At 35.3% G+C, this 26,161-nt stretch overlaps 1 protein-coding gene across 1 annotated transcript; it reads left to right on the top strand.

The window, feature by feature from the left end:
* The first annotated feature begins 1,070 nt into the window (after positions 1-1,070).
* ALX1 (ALX homeobox 1) lies at positions 1,071-24,905 on the top strand. Its single transcript, XM_065935481.1, has 5 exons — positions 1,071-1,160; positions 1,249-1,710; positions 4,730-5,034; positions 8,034-8,162; positions 22,319-24,905. The coding sequence occupies exons 2-5, from the start codon at positions 1,485-1,487 to the stop codon at positions 22,637-22,639; spliced, it is 981 nt and encodes a 326-aa protein (XP_065791553.1). The 5' UTR covers positions 1,071-1,160; positions 1,249-1,484; the 3' UTR covers positions 22,640-24,905.
* Positions 24,906-26,161: the final 1,256 nt, after the last annotated feature.

The following is a 26,161-nucleotide window of genomic DNA, read 5'->3' on the forward strand; positions in this document are numbered from 1 at the left end:
ATCGGCGCGGCAGGGCCTGTAGGAGAAAGGCTGTCGGGCCGAGGCCTCTCGTGGAGGGCGCAACCCTTAATGCCCAACTTGTGGGCGTTTTCACCAAATTTGCCAGTTTAAGAGGCCTGTTGCTAATGGCGGCCTTTTCTTGCCCAAGGCACTGAACGCTTTTCCCTCCGACGCGGCGGGATCCTCCGATACCAAAGGCAGTTCTAAAGCCTCACAGAGGGGCTTTCCACCCCGTAGCGCTGCTCTGCCCTCAGAGAGCCGCCAGCCCCCCGACCTCCTCCCATCCCGTCGGGCGGGAGCCGAAGCCCCGGCCCAGCCCGCGCCGGGACGCCGCCTCGCCAGTGCGCCCAGCTCCGCGCGCGCCCGTCGCTCCCCGTACGCGCTTTTCCAAACTCCACTACGACTCTTTAAAAGTAAAGTAATCATCTTTTAAAAACCACGATGAAGGCCTTCCTCTTTCACAAACCCTCTTGTGTGACCCCTCTGGCCTATAGTAAGGACCCTTAGGAGGCACTTTTCCTATCGAGGTTTCTTAAAATAATCTGGATCTAATGATAAAATCGTGGGCCAAGGGGAGGGTGGGAGAGGGTGGAGAAATGAGGTTGACATTGGTATAATGGTTTCAATGCCTTGCTCGGCTTCCCTCTCCCATTGCCACCACATCCACACGCCGCCGCATTCCAGAAAGAAAGGAAAGGCCACGGGTTCGTAAGCGCCGAGAGCGCCCGGACGCCGAACTCCTCGGGATTGGAAGAATCAGCGGCCCCTCGACCACGGCCAGCCCAGTTAATAGCTGCCCACGTATCCGGCTTCTTGGGCTTCGGATTAATGTGGATCTTCCACATAAACGATTTACGGATGAAATAAAAGCCCCTTAGAGCATTACTTCCTTTCAAGTTCTTAAGACGCCTCTAAATCTTTCTGGTAGTGAGTGGCCGGCGTGGGGGCGGGGTGGGGACCCGGTGCCGGGCGGGTGGCCCCGGAGGGCGCAGAGCGCGGGGAGTGGAAGGTTAACTGCCTCGCGATCTCACCAAGCTCTTCCGAAATGCCAGTCCACTGTCGCGGCGACAATGTTTCTGAGTGTCGTAGCCTCGTCCCTGCTGGCATTTGTCTGAAATGGAGCTGTCTGTCTAACCTAGGCCTGGACGCGCCCTGCGCGGGTAAGTGGGGGGAAGATGGGGGTGGGGTGGGGGGCGGAGGGGGGCCCGGGGTGGAGTTTAGTCGCCTGCCTATTTTCATATTCATTAGAACTGGGAGGTTGCCCGAGGAGCCCAGCTGAGTTTCAAGATATAAAAGCAACTTCGGGTGCCCCCTTTCCAGCCGGGACGTCTTAAAAGGCTCGGAGCCGGGAAGCTCCAGTCGCCGCAGCGCTCGCTTCCCCTTCCCTCCTCTCCGGCCCTCCCTCCTCCCGCCCACTCGCTCCCTCCCCCAGCGCGCTCCAGCCCCCCGTGCTCCGGGGAGCCCTGCGACAGCCTTCCAGGATTATGGAGTTTCTGAGCGAGAAGTTTGCCCTCAAGAGCCCACCGAGTAAAAACAGTGATTTTTACATGGGCGCAGGAGGCGCGTTGGAGCACGTTATGGAGACGCTGGACAATGAGTCCTTTTATAGCAAAGCGTCGGCGGGCAAATGCGTGCAGGCCTTCGGGCCCCTGCCCCGCGCCGAGCATCACGTGCGCCTCGACAGGACCTCGCCCAGTCTGGACAGCAGCGGTGAGTCCCCGGCTCCTGGGGGGTCGCGGAAGCCCACCCGCAGATCCGAGGGCGGGGACCGGTCGGGACCGGGAGGGAGGGAAGGACGGAGGGAAGGAAGGAAAACAGGAAGGAAAGAAGGAAGGAAAGGAAGGGGGAGCGGGAGAGCTGGAGCGCGGAGGAAGGCGGTGGAACGGTGCTGGTTTTAGGAAGCGGAGTTGGGGCTGCTGCAGACTTTCGGAGACGGGGGGAGCGGGGAGCCAAGGAAGGAGCCCGCGTCCCCGGGGTGCATCCTCGCGGTTCTTCGTTTGCTGCCGAGTCGCGTCCCGGACGGGCCCTGGAGTCCCGCTACCCGGGACCCGGGCGTAAACTGATAGGGCGCTAAGCAGAGCGTAACTGAGTCGAGACAGCGCGCTTCCTCTGCGAGCCCGCCGCGCTGCCCCGGGCCGGCGGAGCTGAAATCCATCACAGCTCGTTAGAGGACGTCACTGCCGTCACGAACAAGAAAACTTAGGTGAAAAACCTTTTGTTTTGGTTTTTTAAATTTTTCAAGACGTAACGATATCTTTCTTTGTGAAGTTGGAAGCTTACTAGATGAGTTTCTGTGAATTTGTGATTTTTTGCTTCTTTGGGTTTGCTATACAACAGCCTAAATGTTTGTTCCAACGCCAAATCACTTTACGTAGCTTCGGGCAAAGAATCCCGAATATAATCACTCACTCGCGAATTCCGCATTGTCTGATTTTTCTGACTCCACGGTAGAAGTCGCCTCTAAGAAGCCTTTCGGAATGCTTCTGGGTGAAATCTTCAACTTTGGATGGCCAAGTATCTCAAAGTCAAAATGTTATCAAAACAAACCATCTATCTTTTCTATCTTGTAACCCAATACAAACCTATTTTTTTCAGATAGCGACAGCTAAAGCAAGTTTACAATTCCAAGAGGACTTTTCCTTATCATTGTATATATTCCACAGTTAAGCTGTAAGGAGCGGGTTGCTTTAAAATAACAAACGAATTAAGTGTGAAATATTTACAACAAGCCTCCCGCCCCCTATTTTAATGGAGGTTCACAATCTGGCGAGCCACTGGCTCATAGTAGCTCCTCTTCTAAATACTTAGTACGCAATAGCCTTTTTTTAAAAAAGGCCTCATTTTGTTCAACGTTGCAAGTTACTTTTGACTTGCAAGGTTAAATAAAAAATAAAGGAACAAACAGAAAAATCCGTTAAGTCTCACTTATTTAGAAAGACGCGAAACAAATTATTTTAATATACTAAAGTTTTGACTTTCTGTCTATATTTCAGATTGCAGGATTTATATTTTGGAATTTTTAAGTGTATCCATAAAGTTATTTCCATGAACAGGATTTTTTTTTAAATGGTTCTGAAATGTCCTCTGTTGACTGCTGAATAAGAATCATAATATTTTATTTAAATTGTCGGGATTCCAAAAATAAGAGAAATAGGTGATTTTTGATACTTTATAAAGTTTTAAAAGAACATCACACTGTTAGGATGGATTTTGATAGGAAACTTTTAAGAAAGGTGAATGTAGGCAACAGGGAGTCCGCTAAATTTAGGCAAGTTCCTGCCTTTTTCCTGAGATGCCCTTACCCTCACGCCTGTTTCCCCTCCCCCATCGCTAATTACCGCAGTTCCCCATTAACTCTGCCCACGGAGACAAAACTGTATTGTTTGTTAATCAGTCAAGGCTCTCCTTTATATTTAGTTTTACATCACATCTTTTTTTGCCTAAAGGTTATTGGGTATTTGATTTACCTAGGTTCTAGAGTTCAATACATTTGCATAATGACTAAAGTAAAGCAGTTCTAAAAATACATTGTAAGAAAATTTAAAAATAGACAAAAACGAAAAAAGTATAACAGTTCATTGGAACTGTTACATTGTTATGGCTGAGCCGACTTAAAAAAATGTTTCCTATTTCGTTATGTGTATCCGTTACATTTGTGTGGGGGGCGCAATTGAATCTGGAGGAAATCACTGAAATTAAAACACCCCTAAACAGAATGCAGGGTGATATCCTTTGTAATCGTCTAATAGATGTTTTAATTTTTGTGCTTTATTGCAAGGAAGAGTAAAGCTTTCTATCTTGACAGTTTCATGTTTTAAAAGAGTTAAGCATAAATTTGACATATTTAGATAACTGCAGCTAAAGAAGTCTACTTAAATCTTATCCTTTTCTGTAAAAACACTTTTAGAAACTGATGAAAAATTCTTTTTTTAACTTAGTAGGTCACTTTTTGAAATTAAAATGTTAAATGTGGACATGATATGCAGTTGAAATATTGGAAATATAGTAGAAACAATGCCATTTCTTAAATCTGTAGTCCATAGGTTTTGTGTGAAGGAGAAACATAACTTTGAGAAGAGTATGGATTTTGGTTTACAGACAGTATTTAAAATTGAAATGTCCTTTTTGAGCCCTGTTAGTAGCTTACTTTTGTCTGCTGTGAATAAATAAGACATATGAAATTCGGCTCATTTAAAAAAAATTATGGTCATTTAGTTTTTTTTTTTAAACCAGAGAATCTTTTAATATGACTACTTTGATTATAAATTATGTGGATAAATATTACATTAATCCTGAAAAACAGAGCTATATGTGATGCTGGCAAATTATATAAGTTCCATGTACACATTTTTAGATGATTCTAAACCTGCCCAAAGTGAATTAATAATAGTAGATAAAGTGAAAGTCACTCAGTCCTGTTTGACTCTTTTAGACCGCATGGACTATGCAGTCTGGAATTTTCTAGGCAAGAATACTGTAGTGGGTAGTCAGTTCTCGTCTCCAGGGGATCTTCCCACCCCAGGGATCGAACCCAGGTTTCCCACATTGCAGGCAGATTCTTTACCATCTGAGCCACCAGGGAAGCCCAATAGTAGATAATATGATGATCAAATCAATGCCGGCACGATAAATCGTAACAGACTACCTGCCTGATGCTCTGTATCACTTCACCCTAATTCATCAAGGTGTTTTGCAATCCTGAGAACTGTTTTTCCCCCTCTGGGTGCAGTGAACTATGGGATCACTAAAGTAGAAGGACAGCCTCTTCACACTGAACTAAACAGAGCTATGGACACCTGTACCAGTCTCCGGCTGTCTCCTGGGAAAGGGATTCCAGAGAAGGGAGAACTGGACGAACTTGGGGATAAATGTGACAGCAACGTGTCCAGCAGCAAGAAGCGGAGACACCGAACCACCTTCACCAGCCTGCAGCTGGAGGAGCTGGAAAAGGTCTTTCAGAAGACCCATTACCCGGATGTGTATGTCAGAGAGCAGCTTGCTCTGAGGACAGAGCTGACTGAGGCCAGGGTCCAGGTAGGAGCCAATGAAGGCTGGAGGCTGTGTGTGTTTGGAGCGGGGAGGTGGTGGGGGGTAGTGTTAGAATGATTCCAGGGTTGCCACAGAGTTTTACCACAAAGTTTATTCCAAAGTTTTACCACAAAGGCAGAAGCTGATTCTCCTGCTGAAGACAGAGAATAGCCTAGCAGAGGCATGTAAGTCTACTAAAATTACTTTTTACTTGCAAACGATTTAACAACTCACACACAAGCCTAAGAGAAAAGAATTAGGCATAAAAGCTAATGCTTATTTTAGAAGAACAGACTATGATAACAAATATCTGATTTCAAAAAGTGATCTTTAAAGGACAAAAACCCAGAACCATAGCTCTCCAATTTAGTAATTCATGTATTTTATTTTTCTATTGTATCAGCTGTCGAAGCTCTTTTTGGGGCTATATACCTTAGATTTGTAAGTTATTTGTATAGTGGCCCATTAGCATCTATAATTTTACCAAGATTGGAGTTATAATAAAACAAAGGGAAAAAATGACAGTCTTACAAACTCTCAGTTGTTAGGTATACTGTAAACTATTTTCACTATACATAATTAAAGAAAAGTTATATAAGCACATCTACAATTTTCTAGTCCCAGCAATACATGCCTTTCCATTGTAATTTGTAAAATCTGGATAACATACATGATTTTTTCAGAAGCAGTAGGAATAATAGTCTTAAAAGTAACTTTTAAAAGTATAAATTCAATTAAGTTATATCTAAAATTGTATTCAAATTATCAAATGAGATGATTCAGCATACTACATTTTTTAATAATTTGAAAAAACAAAATTAAAAATACTGGGTAAAATTCTTAAGCGTATTCTATTTTTCCTAAGCCTTCATATTTTTAAACTATTTCATTAGTTCCCAAATAAGAGTAATTCAGGAGAATGACCTTTTCGTTTTGTGTGTTTTTATGACTCTAAAAAAAATAACACTGAATTTTGCAATTTCCATAATCACTAGAATAAAGAAATAAATTTTTGTTCTGAGTGGAGTAATAGTATTCCTTCTGAAGACTGAGTCATTGTAAGTCTCTTATACATTGTTAAAGACAACATCTGGTGGTGCATGAATAACAAACAGCAGATTTTTGCTTTAGTTTATAGGGACAAATGGTTATTTTATCTTAGTTCACAAAGTAAATATGGAGAAAGTCAGTCCTAAGAAAGAATTTGAGATTTGTCAAGCCTTAGCACAAACCCCACCCGTGTGTTTTTTGGTCTTGTGTTCATGTATTTAAATTAGTTATACTCACAACCATAGAAAAATATGTTTACACATAGATGATCAGCTGTGCACAAAGTCTGTTTTCCCCTTAAACATTTCACCAAGTCCTGGTTAACTTTGGTCTAAGAATACGCCCAGAGAGTCAGCCTGAACCTTATTTACTCAGGTAGTTTCCTTGCTTTTTGCATAAGAGTGGTAATTGGCACCTATTTTAAGGTGATTGTCAAAGTTTTCTTCTAAAGAAAAAAGCCCTCATTACTAAATTCCCTTAGTATGCTCTTGGTGCCGTCTATGGAGAAAAAGTACTTTGCTTTGTTTTGTTGTTACTGTTGTCTTAAGCCCTGAATATAGTGGGCAGTTAATACACACTCACCAGCAGGGCTCTGAGAAACCATCTGAACAGGTAGCTCCCTGCCTTCTTCTGATTGCTGAGAACTCTCCAAACTGCCATCTTGAATTTGCAATACTTGCTTACACTCCAGGCTGAATATTAACATGTCTCCATAAGTGTGAAGGAAAATAGATGAGAGAGTAGAATTGAATACAAAAAAGGATAAAAAGTTCAAATAAATTTTCGTGAAATGCTTTTTTACAATGTGCATTTTTATAATTCATTTTCAGCTTTTTTCCTAAATATTTTGTATTCTGAAGCTAGTTCTCTGAAGACTAAACAGTTTTCTGAAAGCTGCTCATGTAAATTATACATGTTGAATTTAATTTTTTGTATAACCTTTTAATACCTAAAATATTAAAATGAAGATTCTGGAGATCTTACAAGTGTGAACTGGTTAATATTTAACCCTCTGAGGGAGATAGATGACATGTTTCTACTGTATAATTAATTAGAGAAATTTGGAAAACAGTTTAGTAACTGTGTGGAGGCCATACTAATACACAGTCTTTCTTGACACTTGATTATATCTGTCCTATTTTAAAATTTATATTGTCCATAAGTATTTTAAATTGGAGAAATTATCTTTAAGATTTTATGAGCATTTTCTATAAGAGAAAATAAGTCTTATAAGTGATACATTTTATGTCTAAACAGTTTGTATATTTTAAAACCATAGTTCAGCTTCAGATGATACCATTTTATCCATAATCTTTATCATACTCAATATAACATGTAATCCTACTAGTTTGCTTCTAAATAATCATTGTATTTCTGCTGGTGCCATATGTTTTAGATGTAATGTGTTTGTTTACATTTTTCTAAGTTTTTGTAAGTCTGGGTACAACCCAGAAGAGCTTTCACTTTGTGACATGTTTTAAAGATAATTGTTTTGACAGACTTAGATATTAATTTGGTTATAGATTGACTGAGTTCGTGTTCTATACATAACCCCAAATTAAAAAGTTATGAGTGTCTTTCAGACTTGCATTCTCTGAGAGAGGATTATTATCTATGATAATTTGGAGATATAAGGAATCTTCAAGGTCATATAATCTAATTCTTTTTTATTTTCCATAAGTAAAAAAAAAATAGAGGCTCAGACATATTAAATAAAGTTTTGAAAACATCTTGTCTCATTCTATTAAACTATATTGCCTAGTAGACATGGCACTTATCATATCGGGGTAAAATAAAATAGAAAGTAAAACTTGTGGGTCCCTTTCTAATATAAAAACATTTCTGCTTTTGTAATTTTCTTGACCTGGTTTACTTTTCTGATTTTAAGTCTTTGACCATCATATTTGCATTGCCAGCTATTCCTTAGCTGAAATTCTACTTTTTTAAAAAACTAGGTTTGGTTTCAAAATCGAAGGGCCAAGTGGAGGAAAAGAGAACGTTACGGCCAGATCCAACAAGCTAAGAGCCATTTTGCTGCCACCTATGACATATCAGTTTTGCCAAGAACTGACAGCTATCCACAGGTATGGTAAACTGCACAGAACACTGAGATACACAAGTGTGGTTTGTATATTCTTCAAAGGGCTAGTGTAAGCTTTATCACGTCTAATATAATAGTCAAGAATGAAAATCTTAATCTCCAAAAATTATTTCCATGTTTGTTAGATTTTTATTTTGCTAAAATATTTATTTTTATTTTAAAATATTTCAAGGTCTTTTCTTTGGTATACATTGCAAGAGCTTAAGTAGCATCATTCAATAATCTGTCTCTTGATTACTCTGCATTTTAATAATTCAGACTCACTCCCTTTGTTAACTTTTAAAATACATAAAACATTGCTAGGCTCTGTGGCTCTTTTTTTATGAGCTGTACCATAACCTACTGTTAAATGTGGCTGATGAAACCTTCAGTTCACTTAAAACTATTTTTTCTCCTATGTTGTCTTTTCAGCTTTGAAACTGCTTGTTTCAAGGAAACATTTATCCCTTTGTGACTTAAAACATGTATAGAATTAGTTCTGGACCTAATTTTTAAATTGTATCACATTAAGAGTATTTAGAAATGTTTTTCCTCTAATTTTTTCTTTTAATTTAGAGAGGGTTGTTTTTGCATACTTTGTAATGCACATAAATAAAATATATTTTGTCTTTGTAATTGGATATTCATTTTTCCGCTACTGAATTATAATATTGAAAATTGTATTTGCTACATAAAGAATATATGTACTAAAAGAAACAAGCCATCTGTTATTTAATTCCTTATTGTTTAATGATGTATGTTGTAAGAGACTACTTTGAAAATGAATATGTAACACATATACTGATGGAATATTTTGATAGTCCAGTAAACAAATCATCATAGCTCCAAACTTAAGGATATTCATTTTCTTCAACTGTAAATTCATACCCTGTGAGCATGAATTCAGTCCTTTAATTTCATGCTGTCTTTGTGTTCTTGTACCTTTCATGATTTTTAAAAAACCTATCTTGAGACTTTCACTCTTCCAGGTAAATTCATGAAATTTTTTTTTTTAATTCATGAAATTTACTAATGTAATATTATATGTGAATATAAGAGCCTTAGAGATCACCTAGTTCCTTTGTTTTAAAAGTCAGGAAACCAGAGCCAGATGAGTTAAGAAAAAGAATTGGTCCATGGTCACACGAGTGGTTCCTTACAGGGCAGTCTATAAAGGGCTACTCCAGCTAAGCCTTGCCACTGCAGTTTTCTTAAAGACCAGTGATATGGGTACCTTTTGAATAAAGGCCCATACCTTAAGAAGAATCTTATTTCCCTTACTTCAAAAGGTTTATCTTAAAGTACTTCCTTTATATTTTCTCCTATTTTAAAAATATGTGTATCCTCCTGGTTACTTACCATCAGCGCATGTTTTGAGTGTCCTAGTTGAGTTCTAAGCAAAATGCTGCAAGGATGCTTCTCCTCTAGGTGGTAAGTTCCATGGGAGCAGGCACTGCAGTTTTCCTAGTTGTTAACAAAACTATAGCCTTCTCTGTCAGTCACTCTTCTAAGCAGTGTACCTTTATTAACTCATTTAATCCCTGCAATACCGTTACGTAGTAGGTGATATTAATTGTTCCCATTTTTTATATGTGGAAGCTGAGGCACCGAGGGGTGAGGTATTTACCGCCTCTAATAAAAGTGAGATATCTTTTCACTTTTACTAGTGTAGTAAAACTCAGACTTAAGCAGAGGCAATGTGGCTCTTAAGGGTAAGTAGTATGAGCGTAACATAAGACTTAAGTCGCATTATTCAGATCTGCAGTTTAGTTCAAGGGAGCAGAAGATGTTCACAGCCAACCAGTGAAAAACAATAGAACGATAACAGAGATGGCATATACTTTACATACTTTTAAACTACTTGATCGTGATAACTTTAGAAACAATAAAGTCACAAATTATGAACTCTTTTCAAATAGACTTTAAGCAGTCTTACTGCTAAGTCTTGACTGCAGCGTACTTTTTTTCACCTTATTATTTCAGTCTTCATTCCTTTCATTGTTCTATTTCTGTTTTCCACTTTTCTGCTCCTTGCTCTTAGTTGCCTAGTTGCTAGCCCCCCTTTCTTCTTTAGAATATCGTAAAATGTGTAGAATAGGGCCTTGCACCAATTAAGCTCTATATAAAAGCTTAATATAACAATACACTCCAGTCAGCCTTAATTTTAGTCACCTCCTAAAATTATCTTGCCATTATGTTATTGTGCCTCATAGCTTTCGATATTAGCAATTAGCAGAATTAGGTCACGTAGTAGCTCAAGCAGGAAAGGAAATGGTATGGTCAAATTATACATTTGATGGTCTTTTTCACGCCAACAAAGGATTAGTTAAAAAAATTCCCCTCAGAGATAATAGAATTTTGCACTAATTTCTCTTTGTGGGTTCTCCATAATTTTTATGTATATTTGGTTATACCCTCATAATTTAAATATGGGAACACAGACATCATATGTTGAAGCTATTTTGACAATGCAGTTCATTAACATTGATAAAAATCAGTACCGTCAAATCCACAGTACTTTTCTGTACTGCTAAGTCATTTAATGTTTGGTTACCAGAAATTCTGAAATCAAGTGTCTACCACTCCCCACTCTAGGTATTGAAGAAAGTCAGGGGGAAAGTCTGTTTCATTTAAAAGTATGTGGTTGACTTTATTTTAGTTTGTTTGAAAAAATAGCTATGCCAAAGTCATGTCTCTCAAAACTCAGCCTAAGGAAACTTCTTTTTAAAAAGGAAAAAAAAAAAAAAAATCATGTGACTTGAAAATAGTTTATAATGGGAAAAATAGGAATTGAAAGAGCCTAACCAACTCAGTGCAATAAGACATTGAATGTGGTTACTGTTACTAATTACAGAAAAAAATTATTAATTACAAAAAAGTTGGAACTAGAAAAAGTTGGCGGCAGGACAGAAATAAAGAATTAGCAATTTGGCAGGGAAGCAAAAGCATACACAGAAATACATCAAAACCAGAAATGGTTTAGAAAATGTTCTCCTTCAGCCTGCTCATAATAGTAAGCCTTTGTATCATAATCTTACCTAGCATAAAGTATCTATATATAACATACAATGTTTATTTATGAATAGTAATTAATACTTTCTAAAATGTTCTAAATACTTTGTTTTCACTGGTCTTCATTACACTAGCAACAACAGCTGTAACAGTAAAAATAGTAACTACCAGTTGAGGGCTTGTTTTAAGCCAGGCTTCCTCCTTTTAGCCATTAACTCATTGAATTGGAGCCCAAGTGTTTTGAGTTCAGGAGTCCCGGCCTCCTTATGCAACATTTTCTCCTTTAACCAACACTGAGTATTGAAATAGTTCAATTTTGACCCTGAAACATCGCCTTACTTTGGAAAGGAAAAATGCCTAAATAATAAAACATTTTAAAAATGTAGATACTTCTTCGGACTGAGATACTCTTTTTTTAAAACTTGCTCATGTTTGAAAGCAAACAAAAAAGTGAGTACTGTGATGTCAGTAGTAATTAAAGGTAGTATATTTTGATGTAGTGAAAATAGTAGTGTTATTTTTTTTAAAGCTCTATTTTGGGTCACGATATTAGTTTCCATTTGTCAATACAGTATAGCTAAATTAAATTATTTGATGTTCTCCATTACATGATATTTTAGAAAAGAGTCATTGCTTGTGCTAAATCTGTTTCCCTCTATCTTGAATTCCCTTTCCCTCACCTAAACCAGGAAGCCTCTCGATTTTCCCTGTCAATGCCTTCACTTTCTCACCGACCTTGTGGTGGATTGTGTAAAAATGTCTGCCACACCATTTAGGATGTACAGTATTTAAAAGATGATTCAGTTCTTACTCACATGTGTATCATCACAGTATTAAGCAGATTATGTGTACACCGAATAGATGTGAAAAAAGTTTCGTTCTACTTCAGTTTTCAGGAGTACATTATAAAACAAAATTAGTCTATTTTTTATAAAACAGATGGTTTCTGAATCTCTGCTCTCAACCAGCCTTGTGGTCTTAAGCAGCTAACTTTTCCTCTTTGAAAGGAATAGACTAGAAAGATTTTGCAGACCCCTTTCAGCTTAATGCGTTTTCATCCAGAGTTTTATCATTTTATAGTTTTGCATTTTATCAAACAGATGTATGCTCGATCTTGTTTTAGGCACAGAGGTTATACAAATGATCCAGACAAAATCTCCTGCTTTCTAGACAGATTGCAAAGTAGATATTACAAATTCTGCAAACATTTCTTGATGCAGACTATATATCAAGCACACCAAAAGAGACTTACATAATTTTGTCCTTGAGTTTAAGAACCAAGCAAGTATCTATCAACATTAGATTCTAATGTGTTTCTAATTTATTAAAACCAAAGCATCTTTAAAATAATTATTTTTGGTGAATAAAATATTTTTTGTTAAGTTATACACATTTTCTAGAAAGATTATAGACTTCTCCTGTGGCTTAGCTGGTAAAGAATCTGCCTTCAATGCTGGAGACTTGGGTTCGATCCCAGGGTTAGGAAGATCCCCTTGAGAAGGGAAAGGCTACTCACTCCAGTATTCTGGTCTAGACCATTCCATGGACTATAGTCCATGGGCTTGGAAGGAGTCAGACATGACTGAGTGAAAGATTATAGCCAGCCTTCATTCTTAGAAGAAGTGCTCATTTTGCACCATTAGGTTTAGTTCAGATTAAGCTTACATTAACTTGATCATTTACTAGCTGGGTGACTTTGAAAAAGTCTCTGGACTTCCTTAATCTTGATTCTTTATTTGTAAAATTGAGGTGCAGTTGGTACTAGAGTTGGTGATCTTAGTGTAGATGAAGATGTTGATGATACTTTTTCTGTTATGGAGAGGATTAAAATGATTTCTAAATAGTCCATGGAGCTAAATCCTGGGATTTGGGGTGGGCCATGGATTAATGTATGCCTCCGGGCTTCACAATCAGGTAGTTGTGGGTTCAAATCCTGGCTCTGCCACTTAATAGATTTTTAGACCTTTGGCAAATAAATTAACCGCTAGGAACATTTCTCTTCATTTATAAAATGGTGATAGACGTTCATATGTTATTTGTGAGAATTAAAATAGTTTATGCCAAGTATTTCCTAGTACATAATGAGGGCTCAATAAATAGTCATGATTCTATAATAGCTATTAGTCATTATTCATTTATTTTTTTTTCTGTAGTAGAGAAGTAGCTAAGTGGTTTGAATGCCCCTTTTTGTTGTAGTATTTGAATCAATACATTCTGTGCGTAAATTTACTATTTGAGGATCCCAGGGAAAGAACAAATTCAGTTAAATACACTTTCTTCTTTAAATTAGGATAACCAAATAAATATGATAGCTTTAGGAAAATTTGAGTATATTCTTAATCCACAAAAATTATTTTCTCACTTAGAAAATATTTTTTCATCAAAAATTTGAAAAGAAGGTTGAAAGTTTTTCTACCAAAACTTTCAGCGAGGTTTTACTTAGTAAATAGTGGAATCATAATTATATCTATTTTCCAAATGTACAAAAGGACCCATGTAGTCATTTTGCTTTCTGTTGTTTAATTGATGCCTTTATAAATATATGCCACTTCAAGTTTGAACCTAGCAAACGCTGGATTCAAGTTATAGATAATTTGTAGTCACTAAAATAATTTAAAAAACAGATGAAAAGCTGAATAGTATTTTTAGCTTAACACATACTATTTCAAACGTTGCTATACAGTTTTTAAAAGAAAATTTTAAAGTTTCTGTAAAATAGTGATTATGAAGATATTGTTTTCCCTGCCTTCTTCTATCAACAAGTTTCTCTCCTAATCTTGACGTTTACCTTTATTTAAGCTAAATAAAGAATATGAAGCTTATTTCCTTTAACCATTGTGGTTGTGATTTAAAGGTACCTGGAGCAGTTTTTACCTTTATAAAAAGTATCATTTTTATCACTGTTATTTCTGTTTTTCACCTAAGTATTTGAAGTAAACAAGGACCCCAGGATCTTTTAAAAATGTTAATAATGTAGCTATACATGATGCATCATGTAATGAGTAGTTCCATATGTTTCAAACAACCAATGAGATGGTCATATATTGTAGCACAGTGAAACGTCCTTTATGAATGGAGGGACAAAATATTAACAGCACTAGGTCAACAAGTGATACAATTTATCACGTGATTGTAAGCACAAATATTTATAGTTATAGAAAGATAAAAATTATTCAAATCAATATAGTTTTTACAATGGATACCGTTCCTAATTTAATTAAATATATATATATTTATGTAAAAACATATAAAGTGCATTTCACATATATGTGTATGTTAAAACTAAGTTATGTGTAGCAGGAGGTAGATTTTGTTAGTATCGATCAAGTAAAGGTACAGCTAGACACAGACAGTGAATAATTCTTCTATTTGGTGAAAGTAATCCTAGATACTTTAAAGAAGTAAAGAATATCCTCTAGAAGAAGTAAAGTGCTTTCACATTGTTGATTATGAAAATAGACTTATTTTTGAAATGTAATATTCAAAGTTAATGTGATTTAAAGACTACATAGTAGTGATAACTTAGCTGGTTTTTTTATTCGTTTTGCTTTTAGTTAAGTGAACACTGTTAAGTTTTGTATTTAACTGGTTTGGTTGTACATATTTTGTATTTTAAGAGGAAAGAGTAAATCACTAAATTGAATAGATTATCAAAATAAGTAATAAAAAGTGAAAATTAAAAATATAAAATTAAATTGTTCATACATATTAAAACTACCTTCTGGAAGGAGGAGGGGGGAAATTAAGCATCAAAGTCTGAGAAGTCTATGAGAACTTCTGGATTAAAACCTGCAGTTTAAACCATTATTGTTAGTGTGAACCTCAGGATATACCTTAATCCAGAATTGTATGTGCACCACATTTATTAAACCACATGCATCTGTGAGTTTTCATTTTTATTCTAAATTATGGAGCATTAAATAGACTTATTCGTGCAAATGCACAGTTGATTTTAAAATAGCAAAAATAAAATTCTAAATTAGAGTTAACTCAAATATAAGATGAATATAATTGATAACTTGACTCAGGATTTTAAGAATAAATTGCAAGCTTATATATGACACCTTGTGAAACACTCTAAGGTTAAAAATATACTGTATAAATACTTTGTGTTTGCATACTTGATTTACATTTTAGGTTAATAATTTACAAAGAAAGCTTATCATTTTTGTTTCTTATAACTCTGAACTTTTTAAGTAGTAGAATTCTCATTAAAAATGAATTAGGCAATCGTGAATCAACAGTAGTTAGGATGCATGCATTAAAATAGGTGAAAAATAAGGTGACAAATAATTGGAAAATACTTCAAATGATAATTGTTGCTGGATAAATATTTTTAAAAAATACCAAGTGCCAAATGCTGTGATTTTATTCTCTCCTAAAGTGAGTTGATTTGAAAAGTTTCATTTTAAGGTATGTAGGGTGAGATTTCCTATAAAAATTTTTTGTAATGGTCACAATTTAAAATTTAAGAACACATTCGACAGTAAAAAGAAAGATGTTCTTAATGTTTCCTTTATCTTTTATTTGGAGCATATTTCAAATATTGTTTGAATAATGCAAAATTTAAACAACATTTATATGATGTCATTCTGAATTTACAGACATTAACAATTCTAATGAGACTAATTGAGATAGTCTTTTAAGTTTTGCACTAAAAAGAGACACACACTTTTATTTTTCTGTATGGTAAATTTCTTTCCAGTTTCTTAGTCTCACATGACTATTACATCTAATAGTGTTTTTTTTAAACAGAAGAGGCATTCCTCCTGTTTGAAATCCATATATACATTTCTAAGATGAAATTTCATTTAAGAACTCAAAGTAGCAATGAACAATTAACATGTGATCCTTTTCTGATGAATGAATACTTTCTGATCACTTCAACTTAGTAATGCTGTGCATTGAGAACACATTTTTAAAATTTTTGAAATTAATTCCTCCAAAATCTTAGTATTTACATATATATATATACTTATATATATATATATATATATATAGTTAAAATTACATCTAATAAGAGGGCGCTAATGAAAATGTATCTTCATTTCTATCTCAAGTAGTACCTAAATGTGCACAGATTATCTCTTCACTGTGTGATTAATTCAAGTGGGTTTTTTCCCCTAGGTACACAAAGTCTCAGTGTATATTATTTCTTCACTGGTAGCAAATTCACTGTTTAGAAAAACACCTATATCCTTTCTCCCTGCCAGAAGCCTACTGATGTAGTTACTAGAAAAGTTAATGGGACCCTAAAGTCCCAACAGCTAGAAATATCTGCAAGTTAATAAGCATATAATTCTTATTAATACTTTGTCCCTCTGAATTTTAAAGGAGGGGATATGCTAATAAAGAATATAATGGCCTCTTAAAAAGTCAAACTGCTTTTGTCAAAAGTGATGTTTGCCTTTTTAAAAGAGGCCATATAAAAATCTGGTAAATTAAATTCTATAGTGATAATGTGGTAATAAATCTTTATAGTAAGTATTGAATAATACTCAGAGTAGTCAATAAAAGTAAGCATTCTGTCAAACAGGAAAAGCCAAAATCAACTTTTTGATTTTAACGGAAAGAAACTATTGCTATAACATCATCACAAATACCTCTTTGTGAATCCTTGATCTCTTTTTTCCCAGCAGCCCTTTAAGTCCCACGGGGAACTGTTTGGACTGTGATGTGAAGGTCGTGAGTGTAGGATAATATGTGTATCCTGGTGTGTGTGTGTGTGTGTGTGTGTGTGTGTGTGTGTGTGTGTGTGTGTGTGTGTGTGTGTGTGTGTGTGTGTGTGGTGTACATATAAATGTTGGTGGCAGGAAGAAGCAGTCTATATGTAGAGGAGGAGTAAGATTAAGTAAACTTATTTTAGTAGAAAAAAAAATTATTTAGTAGGCTTAGAGATGCTTTAAAATTAAAGAATGCTCTAAAATTGCTCCTATATTCTCAAATTTTTCAGTATTTCTATTAAATCCAGATTAAATTCTATAGGCTAATATCTCCATAAATACCATTAACATTGAGATACAGAGTATATAAATCAAGAAACTATTTGGTATTTTTTTACACACCATGCTACTTTACAACTAAGGGAAAGAATAATAAACCTAGATTAAGAGGTTTTTTAGAAGTATGAAAAACTCCCCACTACAGTAAAATCAGAAAATAACATTAGAAATATATACCACATTTAGCATACTAGAATTTTCTTTTTAGCTTTGGTTATGTAAGGAATATATCTAATATCAAGTTTCTAAGGTGAAGGTAAATGAGATTTATAATTTCCTATCCATGATTTACTCTGTTCCTTCAATTCATGACATACATAGATCCACAAGGAAGAACTCTTAATATATGTGTGTATACTTATCTATTAACCCTCTCCTTCTAGCTATTGCTTTTAATTCCTTGGAAGGAAGGTGAACATTAAATGATTTCAGCTTGGATAGAATCAGACAAAAAAAAATTTCCTCCAAAATTCAAAGCTGTGGAATAATTAAATATAAAGTTTTCACTTGATTAGAAAAACATTAAGGGGCAGACATTCAAAGTGGAGAGTGGTAAGTCAGCTGAACTTTCATTCATGCTAATGGGAGGCAGTTGGCTAAATTCCGTGGACAATGCTTTGAACATACCCCCAGAACTTTAAAAAATGCTGTGAACCACATTAAAACATGGAATATTTTTAGATTATCCACTCCTTATAAACACAGCAAAGAAGAAAAAATGTAAAGACAGGCAATCTTTCTTTTTCCTTTTTTCTTTTCCTTTTTTTAAAGCACATTTGAAAAAGAATGTGGGCATTCAATAACATTGCTCCTGATTGTACATCTCTTGCATATTATACAGTTAGAAGCTTACAAAAAATTATTTGGTGCTAGTGTCTATGAACTAGTATAAAAAATATTAGAAAGATAAGTAGTGATCTTAGAAAAAATAACATTCTTTCATTTCAAAATTTAACAGCAAATATAGTATTTCTTTCAATAAGTCAGTAAGATATTTGTATAACTTCTCTGTTGTTAAATATATATATATGTAGTTTTAGACAATATGACTTGCAGATTCTAGCACATCGTTTTAAAATGACCACTTAGAAGAATGGAATGAAGGAGACATAGAGGAAGCCCACCTGGACAATGGTAGATTTATTAAACTACAAGCTCAAACAACTTTGCTGTTTAACCACACTACTTCTTCAGACATTAATAGAAGTAGATGATCTAGAACAAAGATGATACCTGCTAGATTATCCCCACAGTGATCAGACAACATCTAGAATATGATATTCCGTTGTCAGTGCTGGATGTTTATAAGAGTGAAAGGGTATTGACAACCTCCATCTCATCCAAAGGAATGTGACTGGAATGATACTGCCTGGAAATCAACATGAAGAATCCTTAGAGAAGAGAGACTTATGATTGTATAATAATCTCATGATGATATTTGAAAATTTTCTCATGTAAGAAGGATGCTGCTTGTTCTGTCCAGAAAGAGAAGAGAGAGGAAGATTACACCTTTTTACAGAGCTCCCCAGAGGGGAATGGAATACTTTTTAAAACAGGATGAGTTTTCTTATCCCAAAAATTGAACATAATTGAAAATGTACGAGAATTTTTTGCATTTGGAAGGAAGTTGGACTTCAGTAGTGTTTCTTTATCCGAAGTGATGTTCTGAATTGCTTTTGTGTCTTACCATCTTTAGGGATTGAACACACGTCTCATATGTGTGTCTCTCCTCTATGGGCAGGTGGGTTCTTTATCACTAGTCCCACCTCGGAAGCCCCATTATCATCTTTGCCATTATTTTAGTACAGACCCTCTCAGCTACACTGCCTGCTTAATGAATCAGAATCTCCAGAAGATAAGATAATAAGTGTTTAACAAAAAAGAAAAAGAAGATTACCTGCCTAAAGATACAGAGTCAACAGGGTTTCTAGCAGTGTAATTTTCATGATTTCTGTTAAGATTGTGTAGTATGGTGATTCTGGCATTTAAATCATGAGAGAAAAATTTAGATATGTTAGCATAAATTGTCCACAAAATTTTGATTACATCTTCAAGATGAATCAGTCCAAATTTCATATTCTTCGAGATTTCCATTATTTAATAAATGTGTACTAAGGATTTATCATGTACTGTGTCAAGCCTGGGGATGAGAAACAGTTGTGAGTGATCATTGGGAATTTTGCTTTCAGAAAGTGGAGTTTATAGATACACACAAGCTTAGGATTGTGAATAAGTAAATAATTTCAACTCATAAGACTAGTTTTTATGTCATTGTAGCATCTCATAAGATTTCTGGGGTTCAGATTTGACCTTCTCCATGGGAGTTATCCAATCTTGGGTGAAATTCTTAAGCTCTCTGTTTTATAGTTTTACCTTTTATGAAATGGGGATAGTAAAGGCACATAACTTTTTGTATATTGGAACGATTCAGAAGTCATCATGCTTTTAACAAAATGCTTGACACGTGGCCATTAATTGATAACTGTTAGATATCATGAGCATGGTCTTGATTGTCCTCATCAGATGTTTTACACCTCCAGAGGAAATGCTTCCAAGGAGGCAAGACCTCTGTTCACTGGGGATATTATTTTTTATGATTTGCATCCAACTTTAATATAGAAACCGTCTAGATCCCCAAAGTCAAATGAAAACATGCCAGAAATTTGAAAATCAAAGAAAGACAGGGAAGAGATGGGAGACAGAAATCATGGAAACCCAGCATATCAGTAAAAGTGTGTGACAGCTTCACTGGTCATGAAAATATTTGGGTATCTCTTAAAGTCCAACTAAAGTATTGCTGTTAGTAACTTGCTTTATTAATCTGTTCTGTTCAGAAGACCTTTCTGTATGTTCTGTTTCATGAAAAATAATGCATTTAACTTGCTTGATCATGTTGAAATAAGTTTTGATCAAAATTAACAATATTTGCTTATGTCATAGAAAATGGAGAGATTTTCCTAAATTCATTTAGGGTGAAAATACTTAAAATTTAAATTCATAGATCACCTTCCTTGCTTTTACTCTCCTTATTTATTTATTTTTTTTACCTAGTTGTTAAATATATTCCTGTGCATTTGGGATACAAGTAGATGAGTTCAATAATAATTTCTAGCAATACGCTTTGTAAGTTGAGGAATCCTTTAATACACGTAAAGCCTAAATAATCTTTCTCCACCACTATCTGGCCTTGCATTTATTTTTTCAAAAGTAAGCAAGCAAATTCACTTTCATTTCCTGAAAGCCCTTTTGTCAGACATGTGACTGTGGTTTTTCAGTGTAGCACAATGTTTGATTGAATGTCAGAGGAAAATCACCCGGATCAAGTTGGAAGAACTAGTTTGACAGAGTAATGACATTAACAGCCCCTCCTGCTGGTTTGAGATAGATAGCTCAGCAGTCACTGACACCAATCATCGTATTTTGGGTCAAGGGAGACACACGTCGTAGGATGAGCCAAAATTTAAACAGCATAGCCCTTGACAATTTAAAGATTAATAAAGTATGCAAATCATGATGGACAGCTGGTTAGATAGCTAGATAGAGGTCTATAGATATCTCCCACAGATTTGGCATATTTAAAGCAGCTTAGAAAGAACTATTTTAAAAACAACACTAAAATGAGCATCTTGCCAATCATTGAAGCCCCACCTAAAGGATGATATTTGTTCAGTCCTGAATATGGTTAAGTGACCCTTTCAGAGTGACAGAGTAACGTCTCTACAATGTAATCTAGAAGATTCATTAACATATTTTGGCTATTAATAGAAAATAAGTTGTCTTTAAAAGTATGGCTTAAGCTTGGGTTTTTTAAGAGTATACCAGAGGCTACAGTAGTAAACTGAAATTCCTATGTAAAAAGAAATATAAGAAAATTATTCTTCTATATGTGTTAAGTGATTGATTATTCTGTTCTAATTATGATTTTAAAAAAGAAAAGAAAGCCAGATTGGATAAACATATATACTGCTGTTATGTTTTAGTGTAAGTCTAAATCTAGTGTAACAATATTGTAAAAGGCATATAATTTTCAAATTTCGTATTCCAAGGCTGTGTCTCTGTTACGCTATACCAAGCAGCATTTTCCTTGCTTTTTCCCAGCTCCTGCCGTCTGTCAGGATTTTCTCTGTGCTTCTCAGTATCGCATGTGATCACTCTCCTTGCTCTTGTTTAAATAGCTGGTCTAAGATGCCTCCTATTTAAAATTTGTAGTATACAAATTTGACTTAGTGTTTCTTTTGCATGCTAGTAACTTTAAAGAAATTTGTGTTTGCTGATAATACTGCACCATATAGAAATGTTTCCTATAGGGATTTAATATGATGATTGTGAATTTCTTGGACACAAGTGATAACTCAGTTTTCAATCTTATGTAAGTTGTTACCTCATACTTAATTTTTATTCATATAGTATTTTTGCTAATACTTGAATATTTTTCTCAGTTGTGCTTCCATTATTGGGTACTGGTCAAATTTTAGAATTCTAAATCTGCTTTACATGTTGTAAGTCTACTGCAACCTCATTATATCATATATAAATCATAGAATAAATATTTAAAATATGCATATAATTGTCCTATTGACAGAGATATTCAAGACTAGAGGAAATGAGAAGCAATGAAACAGTAAACATTTTCTAAAATGAATTTTGATTAAAAATATCTCTAAAGAACAACCAGCCTGGTATCAGCATTGGTTTCTAGCAAAAACTACCACACTGAGTCAGCTATGGAACTTAAAAAAGCAATTCTATAATTTTCTTTAGAAAGATGAAAACTGTATTTAAACTTAATCATATTTTAATCACTGTCCTAAACACATGAATTGATCAAAAATAATGATTAAATCAGATTTCATTTTAAAAATCATGACTGTAAAAAGAATCCTCAAGAGATTTACATGTATTGAGAGTATTTTATGTGGTCAGGCATGTGGGTTTTGGTGATCCATTCCAGTATAACAAACTAGAAGAATCTTTCAAATAATTATTTTTCAGTAATTGCTTGATGTACTCAGAATGAAATTATAGACCACCCTAAATAGGAGCAGACAAAGAACAGCTAGCAAAACTTTGTAAATTCAGTTTCCCAAAAGTAAGGAACCAAAGTGAGAATGTGTAAATGTAATATCTGTTGTTTTATATATTCCAGATTCAGAACAATTTGTGGGCAGGAAATGCAAGTGGCGGTTCTGTGGTTACTTCATGCATGTTACCACGTGACACTTCCTCGTGTATGACACCTTACTCTCACTCGCCTCGGACAGATTCCAGTTACACGGGGTTTTCAAACCACCAGAACCAGTTCAGCCACGTGCCCCTCAACAATTTTTTCACTGACTCTCTTCTTACCGGGGCTACCAATGGACATGCATTTGAAACAAAGCCAGAGTTTGAAAGGAGGTCCTCCAGTATCGCAGTTCTTCGAATGAAGGCCAAGGAGCACACCGCCAATATTTCATGGGCCATGTAACATACAGTGCTCTTTTCTTTCTCTCTTAGTGGCAAAGTAAAACGTTCTTATTTCTCCTATTTAATGGATACCACAATAAGCTGCTGTGTGTGGAATTGCTAAAGGTCAAGATATACAGTGAGACCAGCTTAAATGAATAGTTGTTATTATTTAACATTAAAATCTAAGAATGAACCTCTGAAAAGACTAAATAGGTTTACCATGCACCCATCTCCACAAACTCTGTTTTAGTAGTAAGATTTTTCTTTCTATTGTACGAGTCAATGAAATATGATCATGCAACTTCTTAAAAGAATAAATGTATTAAACAAATTCCTCTGTTATAGATTGATTTATGTTAGTTCTGTATAACAAGAAATCCCTTGTAAAATAATATCTGAAAAAGGAGGAAATGCACTGGGGAAAATGTCAAGATACTGAAGCTGTCAGGTAAATATTGAAGCAGGGTGTTTTGGGGAGTTAACTGCCATTTTTCCATCTCTGGCTCCAAGGCATAATGGGCATATCCTCTGTTGCTGAGAATTTATCTGTGGGCTTCGAAGATTTTTTACCTCTAGATGTTTTAGTGAATTTCCATGCAATGAAAAAAGAGCTCTTTGGAAATGACCAGCATTTACATGAAATATTTGGGCATCGTTTCCTGAAACCATGTGGCTAAAGGTGATAACTGAAATATCCTGATATGATTAAAAGTACAGTTATGAGAACAGTTTCTATAAATAGCATCTTTTCTAACGAACAAGCCAGCACGGCCTCAGCGATGAGTTATCACACACAAAAAGAAAATTGCAAAATCTGCTGTTGCTTTTAAACTAGAATGGTGTCAATGAAACTACACACAAACATCTAATAAATACACTCAAATATTCAGTTAAAGGAACAGCAGTTTGGAATGTATATTTGTATCATGAGTATGTCCAAGTGCACGTGTGTGTGTTTTTTTGACATAGAAGCTGTACACATTTTTTGCTACTGTGGTTTTGCACGGAATTAAAATGTCAGAAGCCTCTCAAATTTCTGGTGGAAAAGAAGAGAAGAAAAATACATTGCATCTGGAAAACTGCTAACCCCTTTGATTTACTTCTCCTCCCTTTCCCCTGTCACATTCCAGGCTTTTTCAGATGAGTGAAATGTCAGCCTCCTTGAAAGACTCTTAAGTTCATAAAGGCAAAGTAAATTAATTGAAATGAAGATGACTTCCATGGCTTGGATCAGAGCACGATCTGCTTTTTGTACTCAGAATCTTCCTTGTGGTTCCTACAGCCTTTAGGGATATGCATGGAAGCCCTCAAGGCTAAAGGACAAGATTAACTGATTTTTAAAAATTAAATTTCAGAAAAAGTACTTAAATTCGGTAAGTGTCTCTAGTGGGAAAATATTTACAGCAGTTAGACATCTTCTGTAATAAAATTTTAAATTAGGCAGATGATAGAGTTGAGTGATTTCCTAAACAAACATTCTTTGACTTCATAATCACTCTGTTCTTTATGACTTTCGTGTTCTCTCTTTTTAGTTTTGTTCCTAAGACAAACTTGTGCAACTTTGGCCCTGAGAATTATGCTTACATGCAGGAGCTTTTGTTCAAGGATTGTTTAGGCAGCTGTTAAATATCCTTCATGTTTCAGAAGAGAATGACTTCTGACATACACATGTATGTGGTCAGTAGAAATTTGTGAACTAAAACTAAAATGTAAGATTTTCTTTTCAGAAATTTCCCCACTCAGTGGTGTCCATGTTCATTTTTCTCTGCCTTTTTTCATAATTGAAAATTAGGGTCCCTTGCCTAATTAAAGTGAAAGGTAAAACTCTTTTAAACCAGGTTTGAATTTCACTTCATGCCTTATTTTTTCCTTCTCTAAATTTTTATCCTCATTATGTTCTAATAATTAGTTGGAGCTTCTGTAACTCAATTCTTTTCAGTTTAGTAATATGTTTTTAGTTGAAGTTCTACATCAGTTCTTATATAAATTTAATTCAATCAACATGGGTTTTTTTGGACACCTACAGTGTGTGAAGTACTATTTGGGATAATAAGAAATGGATCCATAGTTCTCATTTTTGATGAGTTTGTAGTCTTTCGGACAGACGCGTGCCTCAAGTTTGTACCCTCAATCAGGCTTCACATTTTATGAAGGCAGTAAGAATTGTATGTTTTTTTGAGTTAACATTCCAACCTTTGTTTTTATTGGCTGAAATTTTTATTATGTATTTAAGTTGCTAAAATATAATAAAAAATTAACAAATATAATTACTTCTGATGTAATAAAAAAAAAGCTAAAATAAAGAGTGCATAGACGCACTTCCTGAATTTTCTCTTGCTCTTTCTGAACTTAGGTTAAAAAATTTATTTTTACTAGAATTCATAACACTTGCAAAAATGTTGAATGTACATATTTAAGAAAGGAAAAACTAAGGAGCATTTCAGTTTTATTTGGGCTCAACAGTATTGAAATTGGATGTCTTTGTTCATCATATAGTTGATCCCCTTGGACATTTGTCCCTGTAACAATCTTATATCCTCTATTTGTCGCCTCCACACTTTTCTTGCACAGATGGTTTAATAGATGATTCCTATACTCTTTTTTTTTTCCTGAGTGAGTTGGTTAAGGTTTGAACTTATGGTAAGAAGCAAATGTAATGGAATATTAGCTAAAGTTTGCTGTTTCTTTTTTTTTTTCCAGTGGGTTTTGTCATACATTGATGCTGTTTCTTTTAAAAACATTAAATTTCAGAAAATGGTTTGTAGATTTTTGAAAACATTTATTTCTTATAGATAGTAACTACTGATTATTTTCTTCTTTTGTAACTTTTTATGAAAGCAGAGAAAGCAAGCCATTGTAATCCTGGCCCTCAGTCCTTACAACATATCTTAAAAGAATAACAGTTTTCTTAACCGGAATAACCTTAAGGAAATTCATGAAATTGTGTGTATAAATTACTGGCGTGTATTAGTTTCATCATTTCAGTTGGCCGTTGATTTTTTTTACCTCCAAGGAAGGGGTAAGGGGCAGACCAATGCACTTAACACAGTTTTCACAAAGATGATATGTTACTGTTTCCTTTTAGTATGTACGTTTTCAGTTCAAGGACTGGGTCCTTATTTGACTTCCACAGTACGATTCGTACATCACCTCCCTGTGTTTTATGTAATGCTGTCTTACATGTAATGCTATAGTTTTATTAGTAACTATAAACAATTCCTCGGCTAAAAATAAGAAGTGAAAAGATCAACTACAGTGTTTGTATAAGCCTTTTGAAATTTTCAAAGAATTTTCTAAACTTACCAATGACCCTGACTTTTGTCTTTCAACATTTAAGTCATCTAGTATTGTAAATGATGAATGATTATGTTAGATATATTTTTGTTAAAAATAATGACCACTTTCACTGCCAAGTATCTTCGGAAAAATATGGAGACCATCTTATTATTAAGCGGAGAAGACAATGGCAACCCACTCCAGTGTTCTTGCCTGGAGAATCCCAGGGACAGCAGAGCCTGGTGGGCTGCCGTCTATGGGGTCG

The sequence above is a fragment of the Muntiacus reevesi genome, chromosome 4, assembly GCF_963930625.1.
Source record: "Muntiacus reevesi chromosome 4, mMunRee1.1, whole genome shotgun sequence".
NCBI classification, from domain to species: Eukaryota; Metazoa; Chordata; class Mammalia; order Artiodactyla; family Cervidae; genus Muntiacus; species Muntiacus reevesi.